The following is a 24,864-nucleotide window of genomic DNA, read 5'->3' on the forward strand; positions in this document are numbered from 1 at the left end:
CACTCACCCATTGGCCAATTGTCATACACATGCTTGGCAATGTCAGAAGCAGAGTCATTCGGAGAAAACAGGAACTCTTTTGTCTTTCCGCTTACCAAGATGAGGCGCAAATTGATCTGAAAGAAGACAATGATGCTTTTAATATAAACCTTGAAATTTTAAAGTAATAAATGACTCAGTTTTTTATTTCAATCATATTCTAAATTATTACCAATTTCTCATTTGTGTTTAACTTAAGCTCTGCAAAAATTTTTTGAGAATGGGAATTTGATATATAATTTTATTTCTAACTAGAGGCCTGGTGCACTAATTTGTGCACCAGTGGGGTCCTTTGGCCTGGCCTGTGGGATCGGGCCGAAACCGGCTCTTCGACATCCCCAAGGGGTCCCAGATTGCGAGAGGGTACAGGTCAGGCCGAGGGACCCCACCGGTGCATGATTGGGGCCGGGGAAGGACGCAGGAGGTTGGCCAGCCGGGAAGGGAGCATGGGAGAGCTCCAGGGCGTGTCTGGCCCATGTCGCTCAGTCCCGATCGGCTGGACCCCAGCAGCAAGCTAATCTACCAGTTGGAGCGTCTGCCCCCTGGTGGTCAGTGCATGTCATAGCAACTAGACAAGCAATCGACTGTCTGCCCCCTAGTGGTCAGTGCACATCATAGTGAGTAGTTGAGTGGCCTTAGCATATCACTAGCATATTATGCTTTGATTGGTTGAACGGATGACTGGATGACTGGACATTTGGCATATTAGGCTTTTATTATATAGGATATCCTATACAATAAAAGAGAAACATGTAAATTGACCGTCCCTCTGCTATGCTCACCAGCCAATCAGGAATGAGTATGCAAATTAACCTCATCATCTCTGTGGAGACTGACAGCAGGTAGGAGGCAGCTCCCAGCATGGCCTGCTTGGCTATCACCGCAGCGACCCAGGAGCAGGCAAACGCCGTCCGCAGGCAGCTCCCAGCATGGCCTGCTTGGCTGTCGCTGCAGTGACCCAGGAGCAGGGAAGAGCAGCCTGCAGGCAGCTCCCAGCACAGCCTGCTTGGCCGTCGCCACGGCGACCGGGGAGCAGGCAAGTGTTGCCCGCAGGCAGCACCCAGCACGGCCTGCTTGGCAGTCGCTGCGGTGTGAAGCAGGCAGGCCATGCAGAGAGCAGAGAACCACAGGGAGTGGGCCTAAGCCATCAGTAGGACATCCCCTGAGGGCTCCCAGATTGGAGAGGGTGCAGGTCAGGCTGATGGACACACCCTCCTGCCCCCGTGCACAAATTTCGTGCACCGGGCTTCTAGTTTAATATATATGAGGGGGAGCAGACATATTTGTCACAATACATGAACAAAGGAAAACCAAAATTCATTATGCCTTTAAATTTTACTTCAACAATATTCAGAATTGGACTTTTTCAGGTTATCACTATTAGTATAGAATGCATATTTTCCATTGAAAATTAAAGAAAAGTGGTGACCCTACAGTTCACTTCACTAAATGGGAGAAAATTTAGTTGATAATCTACTTCTTAGAGAAAATAAAGAGAAAATAATAAATTATATAAAATATTTTACCCTATACAATCATTCGAAACTTAATCAAATTAACAAGAAACTATAACTTTAAAGAACTTTATTATGGTTAATAGAGGAATCAATGATAGCAGTTACTTTAATCCAAAATGCATGATGATATATTTTCCTAGGGAGGAGGAGGAGAATCTATATATGACAAAGAATACAGATTTTTAGTGAAAAACCTAAGGTGGATAATAGAATTAAAAATTTTGAGATCCAAAGAATTTATCGTTCTTACTAAATATATATTTGTTTACATGCCATTCTTAACTTTTTAATTATTTTTTTGAAATATATTTTTATTGATTTCAGAGAGGGAAAGAGAGATAGAAACATCAGTGATGAGAGAGAATCACTGATCAGCTGCCTCCTGCACGCCTTCAACAATGGAGATCAAGCCCATAACCTGGGCATGTGCCCTGACCGGGAATTGAACTATGACCTCCTGGTTCATAGGTCAATGCTTAGCCATGTGGGCTGGGCTTAACTTTTTAATTCTTATCTTTTCCACAATTAACTTGGTATTATTATTTTTTTAAACCACACCATCTATTCATTTCCATATAAGAAATACAAGTATGGTTTTCTATACTTCTGGCCCTCTTTTAAGATAGCAGAGAAGATCTTTCCAAAAGTTGGGTCTGCTCCAGAGCTGAGCCCTAGGACTAGCCCAGCATCTTTATATATAAAGAATAGAGAATGTCTTGTACCTGTTTGAATTGTGCCAGGTCACAAGTTACCTAAGCTCTCATCTTCAGTTACTAATGGTCACAAGTTACCCAAGCTCTCATCTTCAGTTACTAATATTTTTTTCCTTATAAAAAAATGCCAAAACATCTTTAATATGGCAAAGGCTACAATGAATAAATTGGTGCCTGCTGCAGCATCATTAAGACATCAGGGCACTGATCTACTATCTACCACCATGATGGCCAGTGCCACTCCCAGCACCTCACCACTTTGAAAATGTGTTAAAAGTTATAAAATATCTCATCTAAAAAAATGCTACACACAAACAATTCTACATTCAATGGGTGTGACTGGATTCCATATTAGATGAAGTAGAACTGGATTCCAAATTAGAAAATGTATTCTAACTGCATTATACTTTCAATTTCAATAAAAAAGTTTTTTAAAAGTCTATATTCCAGAGGAAAAGCTCTTAATATATGTCCAGTAAAACTTTCTTGCTATCTTTCCTGACTAGAATGAAATTAGACCAAAGGGCTTAATACAGGAAGCAAACTGATGAAATCACACTCCCATAAAGAAATGATATAATCCAGAAATTTAGTAAGTTCCACTTGAACTAAATTCAAGTAGTGGTTTGCCAAAATGATTAAACTGTAAGAAATCACCACTTTACTTATTTCCTATAATGAACAAGTAATGACTGATTCTTAAAGCAAGGACATCTACACAATATGATGTGAACTTTAGTTCTAACAGATACATCACTATTCGTAGCTGTCTCTTTATGTGTGAATGTTGATACATATATATTATGCTGTGAATTTACATAGAATCTTCTTTAGGCTTCAAACTACTGTATAAGGGCCCGTTATTCATCAATGCCCAAGAAATTGTGATCCTCAAAATGGTTCAGCTAAATTTATTTGTTTAACCGGAAAAAAATATAACTAAATTAAAGCTTCCTAAAAATTATGCAAATGATATGATCTACTATTTCTTAGAATAATCTTTTAAGTTTAAAAATAATTTCTACTAGACTTTTATTGAAATTACTAGAGGCCCGGTGCATGAAAATTCATGCACTGGAGGAAGGTCCCTCAGCCCGGCCTGCCCTCTCTCACAGTCCGGGAGGCAACCCAGCAATCAGGGGAAGGCGACACCCCCATCACACCTCTGCTGCTGCCACTGCCGGCAGCGCAAGCCTCGGCTGGCCCTGGTTACCTGAGCCTCGGGTGGCCCTGAGTGGCTGGGCAGCCACCATCTGAGGCTTGCCTGTACCTTGGGTGTTGGCTGGGCAGCTGACATCTAATGCTTGCCTGCCCTTCGGGCCGGCCCTGAGCAGCTGGGCAGCTGACAGCCGAGGCTTGCCTGCACCTCGGGCCGGCCCTGGGCCGCTGGGGGGCTGAGGGGACTGGGGGATTCCAGAAGCAGGCACGTGGCAAGGCCGGGCCCACCTTGCTGCACGCCTGCCACCCCAGTGGGGCTGAGGGGACTGGGCGCCACCATCTTGTGGCTGTGGGCATTGCCATCTTTGAGCACAAGGCAGTCAATTAGCATATTCCCTCCTTATTGGCTGTGGGTGCTGCCATATTTGCGATGGCGTGAGGGTCAATTAGCATATTCCCTCTTTATTTGCTAGGATATTTTAAAATAAAGAAAAATGACTTAATCTTTAGAATCTGTAATGGTGACATCAAAGCATATTTTAGATTTTTCCTAATATCAACATGGGAACGGAAAATAAATGATCATGCATCCTTACAATAGAAACTGGCACAGTTGTTAAATGATATAAAATATAGATCTATGTAATTTGACATGGAAAGATGTCCACAATAAATTAAAACAAAACAATACATATACCTCACCCCAGAAATGCATTAGCACTAGCTGGATTTGGGTTTATGCTGCAAAGTTCTTAGTATTTCCTATTTTAAAACTGGTACACATCACTGTCACCAATAAACTGATATTTCACTTTCTTATTTGAAAATGAATTATCTAAAAAATTTGTTTACACAGACCCTATCAATTCCTACTTACTTTACACTGGCCTGCTTCATATACTTATTACTAGAGGCCCAGTAAGCACAAAATTGCGCGTAGTTAAGGTCCCTAGGTCTAGCCTGGCCTCGGTTGCATGGCCTCTGCCGCCCTGTGATGCTAGGTGAAGTTCCCCGCCCCGGCACGCTCCGCGATGCTCACGGCCCCTCGACTGCTCCGCGAGCCCCGCAACTGCTCCGTGAGGCACCCCCCACCCCTCAATTGCTTAGTGAAGCTTGCTGCCGCCCCACAGAGCTTGCCATTGGACGCTCCGCTAAACTCCCCCGCCCCGCCACTGTTCCACGAGGCTCCCCCCACCCCGTGACAGCGTCGCTTCGCAAAAGTCCCCCGCCCCGCAACTGCTTTGAGAAACTTGCTGCTGCCCAGGTGACTGCTCTGGTAAGTCATGGCCACCCCGTGAAGCAGCCCGCCACTACCGCTCAACAGTCCCCAGTCCTGCCCTGCCGCCAGCCCCCCGTCATGGTGAGAGGCTCAAGGGCCAGGGGAGGGGGGGACCGAGAGGTGCTCCATGCACTTCATGGTGACCAGTTGCCCATTCGATCGTGATGGCACCTAGCTCTTTATATATATTAGGATACCTGTGTAGCCCCAGAAAACATTTGAGTTTGTAACTCGTGGCAGAGTTTGAAGTGGCTTTGGACTACAAAATGAGAACAAAAAGCGAGGTAAGATTTTAAAATCTACTTAGAGGAAACCTAATCACCTATGCAGAATGCAGAAGGAGGGAAATATGATGATGTGAGAGTAGGCCCATAAATACATAACTCTAAGAAATGACCAAATCTTACAGTCAAAATTACCTAAAACTGACAATAACAGATAAAGACTGCTTTAGGAAAGAAGCTTATGTCCAAACATTAAATTAACATCAATAAACCCACAAAATTAAGTTGATGAGGAAAGTAACACATTGCCTGGAACATAGTAGGTGTTCAACCAATATTTTTTGACTAATATTTCAGTTTCTTTAGTTTCAAGATGCAAGTGGAAATGCAGACTGGAAACATTAGCACTAAGATTCAAATCTAGGCTTCAGTATTCTGGGCATTTTATCAAATGGCCAGGGCCAGTGCATTATGTTGAATGGGGATGAATAACAATAACTTCTTGGTAGTGATATAGAGATATAGATTTAGTTCCAACTGTGAGCTATTTTCCTTTAAAAGATAATGTACCAATTATTTAAATATTTATTAATGAAAGACCTTTTTACTTATTTGAAGCCAAGCTAAGTCAATCTATAAAATACTCTAAAAGAACCTCTGGTTGTGAGGTAGTGGGATTCCTGACATATCAACAACAAGTTAGAAACAATATTCCTATTTACAGCTTAAAATATGCTATACTACATATACATACTTGTCTAAAAAGAAAACTATCAAGACTCTGGATGACTTAATATGAGATGGAGCTCCTATTAAGTAATAAAATTCCCAAGGGAGGGCATTTAGATCATTCAAATGAATTATATATTTTATAATTACTTTTGAAGCAAAACAAATCAAAACAAGACTATTAGTGAGGTAGAACTACCATGATCATTTCCTGTAAGGCAAATGGAAACAACAACTCTTCCATGCATGTAATTTTAAGTTTAAAATAAAAGTTTTCAGTCAAATTGATTACATCAATTTGGCAAAATCTCACCTAAAACTTAATTCAACAGCGATTTGTTTTCAATTGGTCAGGATTTAAAAAAAATTAAGAGGATGGAGAGAGAGGGAATGAAAGATGGACTTAACTGGAATGGTCTTTGGACATTAAACAGACAATTATGGAGATGGACCATGACCTTTAAAAGAAATAGGACTAATAGAAGAAGAAGAAGGAAAAAAAAGAAATAGGACTATTTTCTACCAAGAGATCAACACATCCTATATAATAAAACCCTAATATGCAAATTGACCGAGTGGCAGAATGACTGGTCGCTATGACGCTTACTGACTACCAGGGGGCAGACACTCAAAGCAGGAGCTGCCCCCGGTGGTCAATGCGCTCCCATGGGGGGAGCACTGCTCAGCCAGAAGCCAGTTCAATGCTGGCGAGTGCAGCAGCAGTGGCGGTAGCAGGCTTGGGCTAGCAGTTGGACATCCCCCAAGGGGTCCCAGACTGCAAGAGAGTGCAGGCCAGGCTAACCCGCCCCCGCCCAGTGCGTGAATGTTGTGCACCAGGCCTCTAGTAGATCAGAAAAGGAAATCCCAATTTCTCTGAGAGTCTCTGAATAACATGAGTAATGTGGTACTCTACCTCACATTCCAGGGAAGCACCTTTGCCTTTGTAATGCCAATTCCTACCTTTTTTGCCAGAGACCAGGCAATAGGCCCAGTGGGAAAGATGTTAGACTTTCTTTACAAATCACTTTTTAAAAGCTCTCAAGTTATCTCAAGGGGATTATACTGAATAAAAACAGGGAGCCCAAAAGATTACAGACTGATTCCATTTGTATAATATTCTTGAAATGACACAATTATGAATTGTGTGGCCAGGTTTGAGAAAGAGGCATAGCTGGCTGTGCTTACAAAAGGGAAACACAAGGGATCCTGGTGCTGGAACTATCCTGTATCTTACTGTGGTAAGTAGTCATATGAATCTGCACATGTGATAAAACTGCACAGAACTAAATACACACACAGACACAAATCTGTGCATGGAAACTAGAGAAATCTGAATGAAGTCTATGGATTTTACCAGTGTCAATTTCCTATTGGGCTATTGTACCACAGTTATGTAAGATATTACCACTAGGGAAAACTAGGTGAAGGATATATGGGATTTCTCTACTATTTCCTATAAAGGCATGTAAATCTATAATTATCTCAAAGTAAACAGATTTTTTTTTTTTAAAAAAAAGCAAGCATTCAACTTGCTAAAAGTTTATATGGTATATGTCTGTCTTTACTTACCTGTCTTATTTACATTTGAAGATAGTTCTTTAAAAACTACTGTATTAAAGTAGCTACTTAATCTTGAAAAAAGATAAACCTAACAGTAACTTATTTTGAGGCAATGTGTGAATTTAGAAATTGAAAGTAGAAAAATGTGTGAATTTGAAAATAGAAAATAAAAAAAAACATATTTTCTATTTTTCTAGAGTTAAGGATTTGTAACTGGCATGTTTTAAATTTCTGTTGAAGTAAAATGAAATGAGGGCGACAAGAAATATGTTTTGTTTTGTTTTTTACATAGGACTGATTTAAAACAAATTATCCAAACAACTGCATGCTAAATTATAGTAATCATGTTCCATAAACTTTCTATTAGGTGTCCATTTATTCAAACATTTTCTGAAGCAGATGCTATGCTTGCTGCTTGAGAATTTCATAACCTTGAAGCTATGAGGAAGACATACAAATATAATTAAGGCAAAGAGAGTTAGCTAGGATATAAAATTTTAAGTGCCCAATAAATATTTGCTGAATGAATTTTAAAAGTAACAGAAAGAAAAGCCTGTGAATCTTAGAATCCAGAGTAGGGTATGCATGGTACAGTGAATAAAGAGGTAAAGTGCTAGCAGCCTGCCATTTGTTGTGTGGTTTACTATATTTCAGGTAGTGCACACCACCTAGCCAGGCTCTGAAGCAGGTATTGCTACCATTTTAGAGTTGTGGGAATGAGTTTATAGAGACTTTAGGAAGTAGGGAAGCTGAGTGAGATTTGAATCCAGGTGTGCTAACAATTAGTATCTGCTGCTCACCACTCTGCTAGAGTGAACCAGGTGGCCCTAGCAAATTCCTCACCATAGTCTCCACTGTTATTCTCCATCATCATCTGGACCACTCTTGGTCTCACTATGCTCCAATCACAGGTATCTTCTTTCAGTTCCTCAAGGCCTTTACTCCGGTTGCTCCTTCTGCTTGTAAGGCTTGGTGCCCTACACTCCCCACCCCAATCCACACACACTCTTGCTGATATATGTTTGACAGGGGATGGCATCAATAAATCCTCCTGAACCTAACCATCTTGGATGAAATAATGAAACTGAATTTATTTTTAATTGTAGAAAAAAAATTCAAAATTAAATTAGGGAAGCCAAGAAATATTCATATTCCCCACTGGAAGGGAGTAGTCCTACTTATGAAGAAGTTATTTTAAGGCACTCATGACAACACATTTTAACCTCTAAGAAAACACACTGAATTCTTGTCTATGAATATACTTCTAGTATGGAATCATAAACAAGGTGCACTGAGATTTGACAAATGAATTAAAACTATGGAATTTTTTTCTACATTCTTCTTAGCACTCAGCAGGATGTCAATTCTAATTTATATGAAATATTAAATCTTTATGGGTAAAAACTCAGTGGGAGTCTATTTTTAATTGGAGAAACACCTATCCTGAAAGATAGGTAAAGAGGCTGACAGAGAGATCTCTAGCTTAACTTCCCAAATAAAACATCTCATTTTATGAGAAATGGAAAATTCCAGAACATTTAACTCATTTTTAAAATGAAGGTGAAGCACTATATTCCAAAGCAGTATTAATACTTCTTGAATTATATGAAATGCCAACTATTTATTCATTAAATTATTTTTTGAGTACTGAACATGAAGAATTGCTTCTGGGCTACAAAAATGAATTAACAGTAATAATTAGCCTACTTGCTTTCTGATTATTTTTTATCTCATCAATGAAGAAACAAAGAAAATGCTAGGTTCTTATAAGTACAATTCAGAATCAAATAATGTAGTTCAAAACTTACACACCATTTAGTGACTGGCACATAGCAAGGACCTAATTAAGCTAGTATCACAAATGATCTATTATTGTCATCATCATACCCATCATCAGTTTATCAAATCACAATACAAACTATATAATGCTCTTTAAATATTTTATAATGCATATTTACTTTAAAATAAGCTTGGAAAACTTTGATAAAATTAAAATTCCATCAGAAGACTGAACAATATATTTTTTTCAAGTTCCAAATCCTGTAATCTAAGGAAACATATTGGTTCTGAAATTAAATATGGTTTTGTATAACTTTAAAACCTGACCATAGGATATCCTTTAAAACTTGCACATACGATATCAACTAGCTGCTTTAACCAGATTTCAAGTCTAATTTCTTATACATATTATCATCTAAATAGTACATTCAAATGAAACCAAAGCACTCTCTCTGGGACACCAGATTTATATCTAGAGAAACCTTTTTTATTTTTATTGTCTAAAGTTTTACACATGTCTCCTTTTCCCCACAATTGAACCCCTCCCCTCCCTCCCTCACCTGCCCCCCCCCCCAAGCCATTCCCACTCTGGGCAAGACCCCACTGCCCCAGTGTCTTTGTCCATTGGTTATGCTCATATGCATGCATACAAGTCCTTTGGTTGCTCTCTAACCCTCCCAAACCTCCCCTGCCATTTCTCTCTGGATCTATTTTTATTCATCAAATTATGTTGATCATTATATCCCACATATGAGTGAGATCATGTGATATTTATCTTTCTCCAACTGGCTTATTTCGTTTAGCACAGTGGTCGGCAAACTGTGGCTCTCGAGCCACATGCGGCTCTTTGGCCCCTTGGGTGCGGCTCTTCCACAAAATACCACGTGCGGGCGCGCACATACAGTGCGATTGAAACTTCATGGCCCATGCTCAGAAGTCGGTTTTCGGCCTGGGCGAGTCTATTTTGAAGAAGTGACGTTAGAAGAAGTGGGGGTATGTTCACTGAGGTCGACCCCTCAGATTGAGGACGTTTTTAGCAAAGGCCAGCTTAGGAGTACCCTAATTAAGTTAATAACAATGTACCTACCTATATAGTTTAAGTTTAAAAAATTTGGCTCTCAAAAGAAATGTCAATCATTGTACTGTTGATATTTGGCTCTGTTGACTAATGAGTTTGCTGACCACTGGTTAGCATAATGCTCTCCAGTTCCATCCATGCTGTTGCAAATGGTAAAAGTTCCTTCTTTTTTATAGCGGCGTAGTATTCCATTGTGTAGATCAGGGGTCCTCAAACTTTTTAAACAGGGGGCCAGTTCACTGTCCCTCAGACCGTTGGAGGGCCGGACTATAGTTTAAAAAAAAACTATGAACAAATTCCTATGCACACTGCACATATCTTATTTTGAAGTAAAAAAACAAAACGGGAACAAATACAATATTTGTATTTGCATGTGGCCCGTGGGCCGTAGTTTGAGGACCCCTGGTGTAGATGTACCAGTTTTTTAATCCATTCATCTGCTGATGGGCACTTAGGTTGTTTCCAAATCTTAGCTATTGTAAATTGTGCTGCTATGAACATTAGGGAAACCTTTGTTTTAAGAACAAAAGTCCAGTACAATTATATCTGTCAACCAAGCACCTACGACATTGAACTATAGAAAGGAGAAAGGAACCCCGCAAAAGCATAGCAATAGAGAGGGCATTGGGGAAGGGAGAGAGTAGCTTTTTCTATACACTGAGTGGCCAGATTATTATGACCACCTGACGTTTGTAGGCAAATTAGCTATAATTTCGTGCTGAAGTTGCTAGAGGGCCAGACCATTATAAATAGGGAAGCAGGTTGTTTACCACGACAGTAGAAGTGATTTTTTTTTCTGAAGATATGGGTAAACAACGCGATTTAACAGCCTTTGAACGTGGGAGACATACATATACACATACACACACACACACACACACACACACACACATATACACACATATACACTGAGTGGCCAGATTATTATGACCACCCCATCAGTACTTCGTTGGGCCACACTTTGCCTTCAATACTGCAGAGATTCTTCTTGGCATTGACTCCACGAGATGTTGAAAGGTGATGCGAGGAATCTGACACCATGCCTGATGAATAGCACTGTCCAGTTCTGTGAGATTTGATGGTTGTGGAACCAGATGCCTGATGGCTCTTTTAACTTCGTCCTACAAATGCTCAATTGGATTGAGATCTGGTGATTGTGGGGGCCACCTAAGCAAGGTAAAGTCTTCCTTATGCTCTTGAAAGCATTCCTGCACAGTACGAGCACCGTGGCATGGCGCATTGTCTTGTTGGAAGAAGCCATCTCCATTGGGATACGCCATCAACATGATAGGATGAACTTGATCAGCAATGATACTTAGGTATGTTGCACTATTCAGACGTTGTTCCACACGAATTAAAGGGCCCAAATCATGCCAGGAAAACATGCCCCAAACCATAACACTGCACCCACCAGCTTGAAGGGTTGTACTCAATGCATATGGGGTGCATGCTTTCATGCTGTTTCCGCCAAATTCTCACTCTGCCATCTGCATGATGCAACTGGAAACGTGATTCATCAGACCACATGACTTTTTTTCCAATGCTCGACTGTCCAATCCTTGTGTTCCTGTGTGAATTGGAGATGTCTTATCTTGGTAACTGCAGACAGCAAAGGTGTTCGAACAGGCCTTCAGCTACAATGTAGTGTACGGCTAATTTGCCTACAAATATCAGGTGGTCATAATAATCTGGCCACTCAGAGTGTGTGTGTGTGTGTGTGTGTGTGTGTGTGTGTGTGTATACACACTAGTGGCTCGGTGCATGAAATTCATGCACGGGGGGTGGGGGAGGGTTCCCTCAGCCCAGACTGCACCCTCTCCAATCGGAGACCCCTTGGGGGATGTCTGACTGCCAGTTTAGGCCTGATCCCACAAGACTGCTGGCTCCTAACTGCCTCTGCCTGCCTGCCTGATTGCCCCTAACCCCTCTGCCTGACCTCTCCCCCAACTGCCCTCCCCTGCAGGCCTGATTGCCCCTAACTACCTCTGCCTCGGCCCCCACCACCATGGCTTTATCCAGAAGGAAGCCGGACGTCCAGAAGATGGTCAGTCAACCTGGTCTAATTAGCATATTACCCTTTTATTAGTATGTATGTATATGTGTGTGTGTGTGTGTGTGTATATATATATCTATATATATCTATATATATCTATATTTATCTATATATATCTATATATATCTATATATATCTATATAAATCCATCCCAGGTTCAAAGGCTGTTAAATCGCATTGTTTACTCATATCTTCAGAAAAAAAAAATCACTTCTACTGTCGTGGTAAACAACCTGCTTCCCTATTTATAATGGTCTGGCCCTCTAGTTTCAGCGTGAAATTATAGCTAATTTGCCTACAAACGTCAGGTGGTCAAAATAATCTGGCCACTCAGTGTATATTTTCATGTATTTCAGGAAGATGACAATTCTCTTTTCTCTGCCCATATTTCAGATTTTTTCCCTTTTACTTCTTCTGTTATTATCAAATTCTCACTACTACTTTTAAATTCCATGTCTTTTAAAATAGTCTTCAATCATTCAACTTTTAAGACTGCTAATAGTCCCAGCTCATATGGAACAGACAGGGGAAACGGCCCTGAAACGCTAGCTAGTTAGTGGCAAAGTAGAACAGGAGCCCAGGTTTTCTCTCTCCTACATCAAAGTTTGCTCTAGCATACTCAATGTCTCCCCAAAACACCCTCTCAACCTCCCCCTATATCTTTCTAAATACTGAATTCATGTCTTATTCAAATAGACATTTCAGAAGAGCTTGCTTTTCTCTTAGGATTCATGAAATTTTTGAGAAAAATATTCCTTAATCTGACACATCTATATAAATAAAAATGTAAATGTTCGTTTGTTCAAAATCTTAAATCTCCGAAAGTTCTTCACTGATTGCTTTGAAATTTTGTCACAACGTTGCATTCAAATACGCGCGTGTTTTTATATACCTATATACCTACTATTATATAGATGTCACAACTGTGACAGGTAAAAACATGCTTTTTTTGAAAAACAGCGCCATCTGTTGGACGTAAAAGCAACACACGCTATACTAAATATTTTACGATTCCATTTCAATGTTTCTGTTTACAATCATTAATTGTAGATAAAATTAACTACAAATATGCGTGTCCAGCTGCAAAACGATCAGCGGAGATATTCTCACATCAATTGCTGGAAATTGGGAACGGAAAGGTGCCGGTTGATCTGACCTCAGGATGAATTTCATTGCCTCATAACTTCTGCAATTTAGTGACGTCAAAAGAAGAATTGGTTGAAAAAGTATTTCCCAATATTCAAACCAATTATAAGAATCACGATTGGCTGAGTGAACGAGCTATTCTTGTGGCCAAGAACAAAGACGTCTACGAACTTAACAATATTATTCAGTCTAACATTCAAAGCAAGGCAGTCACATACAAGTCCGTCGACACTGTTGTGGAAGCAGATGAAGCGGTTAATTATACAACAGAATTTTTGAATTCACTCGATCTGCCAGGGATGCCACTGCACGTACTGCAATTGAAAATCGGCGTGCCAATTATCATGTTGCGAAATATCAACCAGCCAAAGCTTTGCAACGGCACGCGGCTTGCAGTAAAAAAATTAATGAGCAACGTCGTAGAAGCAACAATCTTGACAGGACCTTTCAAAGGTGAAGATGTCCTCATTCCTCGCATTCCTATGATTCCAACGGATATGCCATTTCAATTTAAGAGATTGCAATTCCCAATTCGATTGGCGTTTGCAATCACCATCAACAAAACTCAGGGCCAATCTTCAGAATTGTGCGGTTTAGATCTAGACATGGATTGCTTCTCACATGGACAATTATATGTTGCGTGTTCTAGAGTCGGCAAACCAGACAATCTTTATATCTGCACAGACAATGGGACAGCAAAAAATATTGTATACCCACAAGCATTGTGAAATTAAACATATTAGAAACGTGCGCTTTCTCTTTTCTTTCTTTTCCATTTAACCAGACTGAGCCACAGCAACGCGTGGCCGGGTACAGCTAGTACTAAATAAAAAATAATCCTGCGTTTTTCTCTGAGTGATGGAACATCTAGGGAATATAAGTAAATATTAAGAGAAAAAGAGTCCTTATTTACTATAAAATAAGTTTGGAAATGCCAGTTTTAAAAAGTCAACCAAGGTGTCTGTCAGGAGCTGAGGTAAATGGGGAAGGGGGTTACTATTGAATGAGCACAGTTGCAGTTTTGCAAGATGAAAAGAGTTCTGGAGATGGATGATGTTGATAGTTGCACAAGATTATGAATATCTTGAATACCACTAACCTGTACATTTAAAGATGATTAAGATGGTAAATATTATGTATATTTTACTACAATCTAAAAAGCCAAAAATAAATTTTTAAAAAATTCCAAAGTTTCTTCACTGCAAAACTTCTCAGAATCTTCTATCTGCCAACATGAATGTGTGCCTCTCCAAGGGGAACAGGGGCTTATACCAGAGTGTTTAGGATTGGTCTACTTGCAGCAGAAACTTCAAAAGACTTAGCACACCAATGTTTGTTAAACAAGATACTAGGCTGGATGCTATAAAAGATACAATAATCAAAAACAGTCACTAACTCTACAATACTCTGGGTTTGCTCTATAGCATTTAACCATCTCAGGAGGCAGTGGTGCTAACCCAAGCAGGTCACGAAAATTCAGGTTATTTATTGATTTTTAAATTTGTTGGGCATAGTGTGAAGATGTGGAACCTAATATACCCATAATAAAGAAATCAGTCATCAGTCCTAATGCATAATATTTTATCATAAAAAATGTTGAAATGGCTAAAAAAATTATCTATTTACAGTGATTGTGAGAGGATGTCAAAGTCACTTTCCTCTTTATAACATAACTATGAGTTAAATATTTGTATCATTGCTATATGAAAGGATAGGTTATACTCAAAGATGGTCTTTAATATCAGAGTAAAATTCACATAAGATGGACCCCTTAAAAACACACAATTGATAAGGCTTACCTTTCCCATATACTTTTATTTTATTTTTTAAAATATACTTTATTGATTTTTTACAGAGAGGAATAGAGATTTAGAAACATCGATGAGAGAGAAACATGGATCAGCTGCCTCTTGCACACCCACTACTGGGGACATGCCCGCAACCAAGGTACATGCCCTTGACCGGAATCGAACCTGGGACCCTTCAGTCCACAGGTCGACGCTCCACCCACTGAGCCAAACCAGTTAGGGCTACTTTTATTTTTTAAGCATGAAAAATTAGTTTAGACTTAGGCTGTGGTTAGAAAATAATTTTAATGTGTGCCTTTACCCTAAAAAAGGGAAACTAATGGTTCTCTGAGGGATTGTCCTACAATGACTGTTAAAGTCCCTTCCAGCTCTAATATAATCTAATTAGCATTAAACAAAAGGTCATATTATTTAGAAAAATAACAATTTATTATGTATAATAAAATATACATAGGATACAAAAATATTCAGTAATGACCAATTTGTTCCTATCAATCACACTTTAATTAGAATTAACAGAAGTGGAATGATGTAAACCTACTGCCTTCATTTCCTCATCAATAACTCTGATCCTTAACTAGAGGCCCGATGGTGTCCCTCAGCCCAACCTGCACCCTCTCCAATCTGGGACCCCTCAAGGGATGTCCAACTGCCCGTTACTGAACTGTATTTTTTTTCCCAAACTGTAAGAGAACATTTATTTGGTAAATCGCAGAGGTAGAAAAAGTAATTCCTAGAATAAACAGGCTTAGGAAACACGTCATAGAGGTAAAAGAAGGGCCCTTGGAGCTTGGGAGTGAGGAAAGGAGGAAGGGAGAGTGCACTGGGTCCTCCATGCTACTGAACTGTATTCTTAAAGGCCATGTATGATAACTTAATAAAAAAAACTAATTGCTTCTTCTCATTTCTCATGTTCCTGAATCTCTCTACATTTGACAAGTTTCATTCCTTCCTTCTTGAAACTCTTTCCTCATTAGGTTTCTATAATTCCCTAAGTGTGTTTTATGGAGCACTAGCTTTTATGAAGTATTCTGGGGAGAAGAGGGTTCAGCAAACAGATAAATCTGCAAACCATTACTTCATATATTTCTCTCTTGGAGATTTGCCGTGTATATTAACATACTAAAAAACATAATTCTTGCAATGAACTAATTTAACTTTAACAGAGTTGTAGAATTTAACCACAGAACCAATTTCCTTTCCTATATGCCCTGTTACCACACTATAGATCTAATGTTTGGTAAAACATACTTTGGGAAATACTACACCTGTTTCTTTGATTCTCCCTTTTAGTTGTTTTTTTCCTCTTGTACTTCAAATATGGGCTTCCAAGTTTCCCTCATCAATCGTTTCTTTCCCCTACACTCTATCCTTGAGAGAGATCATCATCTATGCCCAAGGTTTCAACTGTTACCTACGTATTTGGAACATTCCCAAACTCATTCTTCATGAGCACCACTTTTATTCCTCCAACTGCCAGCTGACCATTTCTAACTGGCTGTTCTCCCCTCAAAATTGTCATGTTTAAATTTGAACTTTTTCTTCCTAAATAACAGGTAACCCTTCTGACTTACTATTTTTTTGCTAAATTCTCCTGGTTTCCCAGTCATGCAGGCTTGGAAGCTCAGAGTCATAATTTACTCAGCCCCTTTTTCTCATCTCCACTTCATCACTTACTAAATTCTTTAAAAATCCCCTCTTCTGCCTCTCTCATCCCCAATCCATTTTGCACATTGCCAAACACTTTCAACAGTTTAACCCTTTGCACTCCGAACCATTCTGGACATTGGCTACCAGCTACTCGACGCTACTTTGCGGCGGAAACGTGCATTTACAGACCCTCGTATTATTTAGTATAATTTTGGAACCAAGTAACGTATTATAATGATATTGGACTTATATGAATTGGGTGACATCGAGGAATGTATATTTGCAAAAAAACCCAATATTTTATTGTTTATAATTTTGTACAGTATGATAAGTTTTGTAACACTCCCCAATATGCATTGCAGGCTGATTAGTGCATGTTTGACAGTAATAAGTGGTTTGACGCCTGCCACCAGGTGTTTTCCTGTTAGAACACACAATGCAGTCCCGTTTTCTTTGTCCCACATCGGGAATATGTAGTTTATTGTTTAATCCGACACAAAACCCGCTGACATTTCTTGTATATATCTTAGTAATTTTACGATATTTTGATTTAATTTCTTGTGCCATTTCAAGATAAAACTTCAGGGAAACATGCATGTCTCAAAAAGTTGCGTTGAAATAACTCAATTCCCCGTAATCACTAATAAACTGCAATGTCCCCTGAGAGGGGACCTCTTCTGCCTCTCTCATCCCCAATCCATTTTGCACATTGCCAAACACTTTCAACAGTTTAAAATTTTGTCAGTGTGCCACAGGTAGTTAACACAGTACTTTCCAGGAGGACATAGTTAATTGCTGTACAACCTTATGAGATAAGTACTGCTATCTCCATGCTGTTGATGGCAAACTGGGTCACTAAGGTTAAGTAACTTCTGAAGATCACGTAGTTCATAACCCAAACTTCTCAGCCCAACCCAACTACTAGTATTTCTCTACCCAAACTTCTATACCATCCAAATTGGTATATTCATTATAAATGAATATATTTATATCCTGGCAAGAATCACAAGAATGATTTTCCTCATTGAAGTTCTAATGCCTTCTTTGAAGCCTATGTGACCACTCTGGCCTACACTGCTCATTTTTCCCTCAGAGTTCCTAACCAATCACAAGTGAGTATCAGGGAGACCCTATGTGTCTATGTTTGCCTGGGACATTTCTGATTTATATTTGCTTTCTCACTATTATGAACAGGGCCCTCAAAAGTATTTCAATCTAAACAATAAATTATAAGGCCATTCTACACATATCATATCATTTTATTGAAGCGACAGTTTACGTATGTGTTTTAACTTTGCAATTAAATCATGCTCCTTGATGGTGGAAATCAGTCTTAAGACGCCTTAATAGTTCTCTTCTTTCAGAAATTGCTAACTTATATCAAACAGCACAGTCTCTTGCATGTGTGGCTGGCTATAGACTGGTTTTAGAAATGAGGTACCTTTGGCTGTGTTTTGTTTCCTAATTAAATCCTGCTTTTAGCTCAAAAGAGAAAAAATACCAGTATACATTTTAAATTAATTTATATAGTTAACTTATATAGTTACCTGTGCTTGAAAAATAACAGGTAGTTAATATATTGTAAGATGAATGAATAATGTACCAGAATATTTCAGACTGTAGGCAACATTCCTAAAATATTTCAATAATGTAAAGGTACTAGGATACTTTAAGTACAATGAGAAAGTGAATCTACCAACAATTACCAAGAAAAAATACACTGTAACATGTTTTACTGTTATACAAAGTGGGTGATGACACATTATTTTCCACACACAACTATCATGTAATACAGGCACTGAAACAGACCACAGTGATAATGAAAATCAGCTGACCCGAAGAAGGAAAAAAGAAACCCTAAAAAAAATCATCCTATTCTTTACCATATGCCTTTCAGTCTATTCAAAAGTGATAGCAAGTTCTCCTATTTAAGAAGAATACACTCTGTCTATGAAGAAAACAATTGTTTAGACTGCCTGTGCTCTGCAGTCTTATTCAGCTTGCACAGGCAATTTGCATCAACCTGTGACTAGGAATACTGTCTTTAGTGGTGTCCCAGATAGCTATGACCTCATGTGTTCTTAAGATTGAGGTTCTCATTTATAAATTAATGTCTCTGGAATCCTCATGAATTTGTACTTGAATACAATTGTGTTATATTAATTGTTGTTTATTAAAATTTTAAATCCTAATAAATAATTTATCAGCTTACTCAGGATCAGCATGACAAATTATTCAGAGGCAGAGCTCTGTATAAGCAGGAATAAGATGGGCAAATGTAACAAATGTATCAGGATCAGTATATAATATTAAACACCATTACCAGTAAAAGATAGCATAAAATCCTGCAACTATGCAACACATACCATCTAAGCTAAGAATGTTAATTAATATAATCACTGGTGCTATTCATTTCAAGAAAACGCTGAATGCTCATACAAAGTGGTTACAGAATAGAAATCCATAAGCACGAAAACATTTAGTATTACAATACAGAAAGCAAAAGATATGGTTTCAAAGACCAGAAATAAAGAGAACCACAGAGTAGTAAAGTTTAAATTAAAACTGAAAGTAAAAATTCGACAAATAAATTGTTAAGCAGAAAAACAGATGAACTGGGAAAAAGTAAATGACTAACAAACAGCAAAAAGAAGGAATATTTATAAACAGGAAAGATTGTTATGAGAAGATTAGACAATTATCTAAAGACAAGGACATGAAAGAGTAGAATGCATCATTACAAAAGAAACAATTCAGGAAATAAAGAACCACCACACTGAATTAGAAAATACCACATTATACTTGTTGCAAATTTAGACTTAGCTTTTGAGTTAAAGAAAAATTATCTCAAGTTATAAAGAAACCAGAAGACAGTTAGAAATCTAGGTAAACTGATTCAAGTCAGTTATTATGACAATCCTCTCATTTGGACTATATGCTGAACAATGTGCTAACTTTTAATCAATAAAATAGCCTACATTTGTGTCTATTAACACAACTGCAACAATATGTGAGGAATTTCAAAAATTGCTGTTATATCAATAATAATTCAGAATAACTAACACCATAAAACAGATATAAAAGTCAGACAAAGGTATGAGTTTCTGGAATTCTCATTAAAAGAATTAGATTTTGCCCTAGCCGGTTTGGCTCAGTGGCTAGAGCGTCGGCCTGCGGACTCAAGGGTCCCAGGTTCGATTCCGGGCAAGGGCATGTGCCTTGGTTGCGGGCACATCCCCAGTGGGGAGTGTGCAGGAGGCGGCTGATCAATGTTTCTCTCTCATCAATGTTTCTAACTCTCTATCCCTCTCCCTTCCTCTCTGTAAAAAATCAATAAAATATATTTTTAAAAAAAAGAATTAGATTTTTATTTTCAGAAAGTATGACTACAGCATAAAATGCTTTCTTAAGGAATATAATAAAATTATTTTTCCCCAGTTTCTTCAAAAGCAACCCAACAATGGTAAGGGAATATGTAATAGCTCTACACATACACACACATGGATATACCAATGTGTATGCTGACCTTTTGTGGCCTAGTTTACTTTTTTTCAGGTGGAAACCCAGGTAAAGGTTAATTTAATTTAGAGAATCAATAATGATCCTAGAAATTAGAAGATAATGAAGAACATGGATTCTTCAACAAGTGAGGCTGCTAGTGATATTATTTTAAATGGTATTTTGATCACAACTATTTTTCCATAGCTACACAGTTACCAGGTTTTGTTAGTTTTTCCTTCTGTATCTATTCTCCTCCCACCCATATTCATCTGTCAATATCCTAGTTTAGACCCATATTACTCGTTAAATAAACCACAATTGGTCTTTCTTGGGCATTCTGTACCCCTTCCCTCATGCATCTTGCTCTAATCAATCCTGTGCACTATAACTCATCCATGCAACAAACGTTTATCAGGCACTTATCATGGACCTACTATGTGAGTGCTTTAATATTCAAGACCTACCAAAGCAATAGAAATCAGCAGGTAAACTTCCCATATGTGCTTCTGAGATCATGAAATTGGCTATGCATCTGATTATGGGTTTTTTTGCAGCAGTTGTGGGGAAGAACTAATTGTAAGCAGGTAGCAAAAAAACAAAGACAGAATTCTACCCAAAGTTACTGTTATGATTATTGCCTATTGGAGCCAATACAGTCTTTTCTTGGCATTCTTAAGTGATAAGACTTGAAACATTCATTTCATATTCCAGTATTCATACTATTCACTCATGAATAAAGGTAATGGTTTTGATCATTTTTCATAAGCTTTTATGTGCACAGAACTTAATGCCTTCCAGGAACAACTCTACTATTAATGGCTTTAATCTAGCAAATACTGAATACTTTGGACTCTAACCAATTTTAATATATACTAGTAAGCTTTTATGTCCCAAGGCTTCACATTTGTAAATCCATTGTTTGTAACCTGGATTACATTTCTATAGAAAAAGACTATATATGGCAGTTAATTTCCCAGGGAATTCCTAAATCTATTTAACCTCATAACATGACTAAAGTACCTAATATGCAGTGAAAACTATTATTAATAATCACAACATTATTAATAATCACAAACATCCAGGTTCTCTTTTAGCTATTTTACATACATTGCCTCATTTAATCCTCACAGCAACTGACAGGAAAATTGCTATTATTATATCCATGTTTACAGAGGAGGAAACTATAACAGAGACTAAATACAGGTCCAAGGGCCAACAGCTAAGAAGTACCTGAGCAGGGTCTCCAACCAACCCTGGGTCCAAGGTCTGTGTTTTTTAAACACTGTTCAGTTGACTAGGACTATTGAAAAGTTTTAGGTAGTTTATACAGAGAATCCAAATTTTTTAAAGTACATCATGGTTTTACTTTGTTCAAATGACTCATCTCATACTTTAAGGTTCTCCTGAAGTCTAAGCGTTTAATTACTTCACTCAGTCATTGTTATTTCAGGAATTGCTCACATATATATATATAGAATTTACTTCTATATGGTCAGAGCCCCTGGATAAGCTGAAGCATATAGACTTCCCCATTTGTCTCGAAAATATATGCTTCCTAAATAAAAAAATATGAGTTGTCTAGCTTAAAACAAACAAAAAATAACACAAAACAAAAATCTCGGTCAGGAAGTTAACTGCAAGGGCAAATATTGCCATGACTTCTAATCACTCCAGAAATATACTGAATTAACTTTTTTGTTGTTGTTAATCCTCACCCAAGGATATTTTTCCATTGATTTTTTAGAGAGAGTGGAAGGGAGGGGGGAAAAGAGAGAAACATCGATGTGAGAGACACATCAACTGGCTGCTTCCCATACACACCTCAATGGGGGCCGGGGATCAAACCTGCAACCCAGGTATGTGCCACTGACCAGAATCGAACCTGCAATCCTTTGGTGCACAGGCAGATGCTCTAATGACTGAGAAACACAGGCCAGGGCTTGAATTAAATTTTGATTTCAGTTTTTAGTGTTGTCTTATAATTACTGGGGCAAAGTTATAGCTTGACATTTTCATTTGTTCATTTTCTGTCAATTTTCCTCTGCCACTGATTTGGCAATACTAATCTTGGTAGCACTATCTTGCCCCAAGGAACAAAGATTCAAAGAAGCTACTAACATGGGTTCAAATCACAAAGATTCACTGTTCTGTATGGGCCTATTTTTAGACTAGTTTTTCTGTGAAGAAAAGAAGAATAGGGATGGGTGAAGGACTGGAAGAAGAAAAGAAAGCTCAATAATGATTCAAATTAAAGTGAAAGAAATGAAGAAACATAGTCTCCAAGTAAGAGGGGAAAAAAGAAAAATCCTTGAAGGTGTTGAAGTATGAACTATTTGTTGACCCCATAACTTGCAGACAATTGAGGTCAATAATCCTGGATACCTTAAACACCTGTTATGGAAGCACGAGTGTGAAATAAAAATCTAGCCCTTAACCAAGGTGTAAATGAACAGAACAGCTCTGGAGCAGCAGAAAACATAGGGCTGTGATCACACTACATGAACCCACAAATTAGGGACACCTCCTTCTCCCATGACTTGCAGCTTGACTTTAGAATAATCATTTTTGCTTAAAAACAATCTGCAGAGAACAAAGATGGTAGCCAGTACTTGCTGCTTTCCACAACCACATCAAAATTACAACTGAAATACAGAACCACCAACATTCAGAACCAGGTGAAATCTGGCTGAATGGAAGTCCTACAACTAGAGAAGTAAAGAAGAAAGTACACCGAAACAGGTAGGAGGGGTGGAGATGCATAACAGGCTGGTCTGACACCACGTGTGGCATTATTTTTAATCAGGAGGAAGATTGTCTCTGCAGAGGCCTCCTGTGAGGAGCAAGGGGTCCCAGCCGCACAGCAGACCCCACTCCCAGGGTTCCAGAGCTGGAAAGAGAAGTCCCATAATTTTGGGTTATAAAAACCATCAGGGATTGTGGCTGAGTGACATGGAGGCTGCTGGAGTCCCAGTCACTTTCTCTTAAAGGGCTGGCACACAAACTACACAGTCTGCTTTCCCTGAGCTCCAGGACTGGGGTAACAGCTTGAGGGGAACCAGGGACATATGGGGAGGAACTGGATTGTCTGGCATCTGGGCAGGAACTTCCAGGTGGCTTTCTCCCAGGCAAGGGTGCTCTGTGGGGTCATTGTTCCTGTACTGGGACATCCCCCATCACAGAGCTGACTGGCAGCCATAGCTGAGTTTCCATCACCTTGGCCCACACTGTTCCCTATGACCTAGTAATTCCCTGAGACCCTACCCTATCCACTTTGCAGACTCACCCAAATTGTTTGCAGGGCTTTCACATATGAATGGCCTGTCCAGGCTCAGGTTTCAGACTTTGCTAAAATCTCTCAAACAAGCAGCAGCTGGCATCAGCATGCCCCAAACCTATCAATGAAAGGCCCAAGACCTGGCACTAGCATCAACCTGCCTTGCTTCACAGCTGAGCCTCCCCTGGGCACTTCCAAGCCCAATATAAGTAGCAGCCATCTGCAGATCTCTCTGTAGCTCCTGCCAGGTGGCCCCAGGCAGTGGCTGACTTTGCATCTTCCAGAGACCCCAGAGCCAGTGTACCCAGTGGGCAGCTTCAGGCCATACTAGATTACAACTCTACACATCCACAAGCTACACACTCGAGGGTCAGACTCAGTGAGCACCACAGCTCCACTGAAGCAAATTCTGCTCCATAGGGATGTCTCCTACACAGCATGTGTGAAGCTGTTCCACTGTAGTCGCAGCTGTGCTCACAGCTAATTGGCCTGGAGGTCAATTCCTCCCAGCAACACCAACAGCAATCAACTACAACAAGACTGTGCACACAGCCCAGGTGACTTGGAGGCTGAGCCACTGCACCCTACAGGACACCTACTACACAAGGCCACTCTACCAATTCCAGGAGACATACTAGCTCCACCTAATAGAAACAAACACAGGGAAGCAGCCAAAATGAGGAGACAAAAAAACATGTCACAAGTGAAAGAAATGGAAGTAAGTGAACTACTGGATATAAAGTCAAAACAATGGTTTTAAGTTTGCTCAAAAATCTTAATGAGAGCTTCAAGGGACTTAAAATGAGAGTTTCAAGGGAGTTAGTAAGACTTTCAAGGATCTTAGTGAGAATTTCAAAGACACAAAAAAGGACAAGTCAGAAATTACTAGTAAGCATACACTAACTGAAATAAAGAACAATTTACAGGGACTCAAAAGTAGAGTAGAGGATTCCGAGAATCAAATCAGCAATCTGGAATATGAGGAAGCAAAAAACACCCAATCAGAAGAAAAAAGAAAAAAGAAGAAAAAAATAGAAGCCTCTGGGACAACTTCAAGCATTTATGGGGATGCCAGAAGGAGGGGAGAGAGAGCAAGATATTGAAAACCTATTTGAATAAATAATGACAGAAAATTTCCCTTACCTTGTGAAAGAAATAGACTTACAAGTCCAGGAAGCACAGAGTCCCAAACAAGTGGAACCCAAAGAGGCCCACACCAACAAACATCCTATATAATAAACCCTAATATGCAAATTGACCAAACAGTGGAATGACTGGTCACTATGAACTGACCACCAGGGGGAAGACGCTCAACATAGGAGCTGCCCCCTGGTGGTCAGTGCGCTCCCACAGGGG

At 39.2% G+C, this 24,864-nt stretch overlaps 1 protein-coding gene across 1 annotated transcript in view; it reads right to left on the reverse strand.

Moving 5' to 3' along the window:
• Positions 1–24,864, reverse strand: part of UBL3 (ubiquitin like 3) — a 77,672-nt gene that overhangs the window by 17,106 nt on the left and 35,702 nt on the right. The window contains exon 2 of the mRNA XM_006085459.3: positions 8–116. Coding sequence (XP_006085521.1) covers positions 8–116 — 109 coding nt within the window. The remainder of the gene's footprint in view (positions 1–7; positions 117–24,864) is intronic.

The sequence above is a fragment of the Myotis lucifugus genome, unplaced genomic scaffold (genome assembly GCF_000147115.1).
Source record: "Myotis lucifugus unplaced genomic scaffold, Myoluc2.0 scaffold_19, whole genome shotgun sequence".
Classification (NCBI taxonomy): Eukaryota; Metazoa; Chordata; class Mammalia; order Chiroptera; family Vespertilionidae; genus Myotis; species Myotis lucifugus.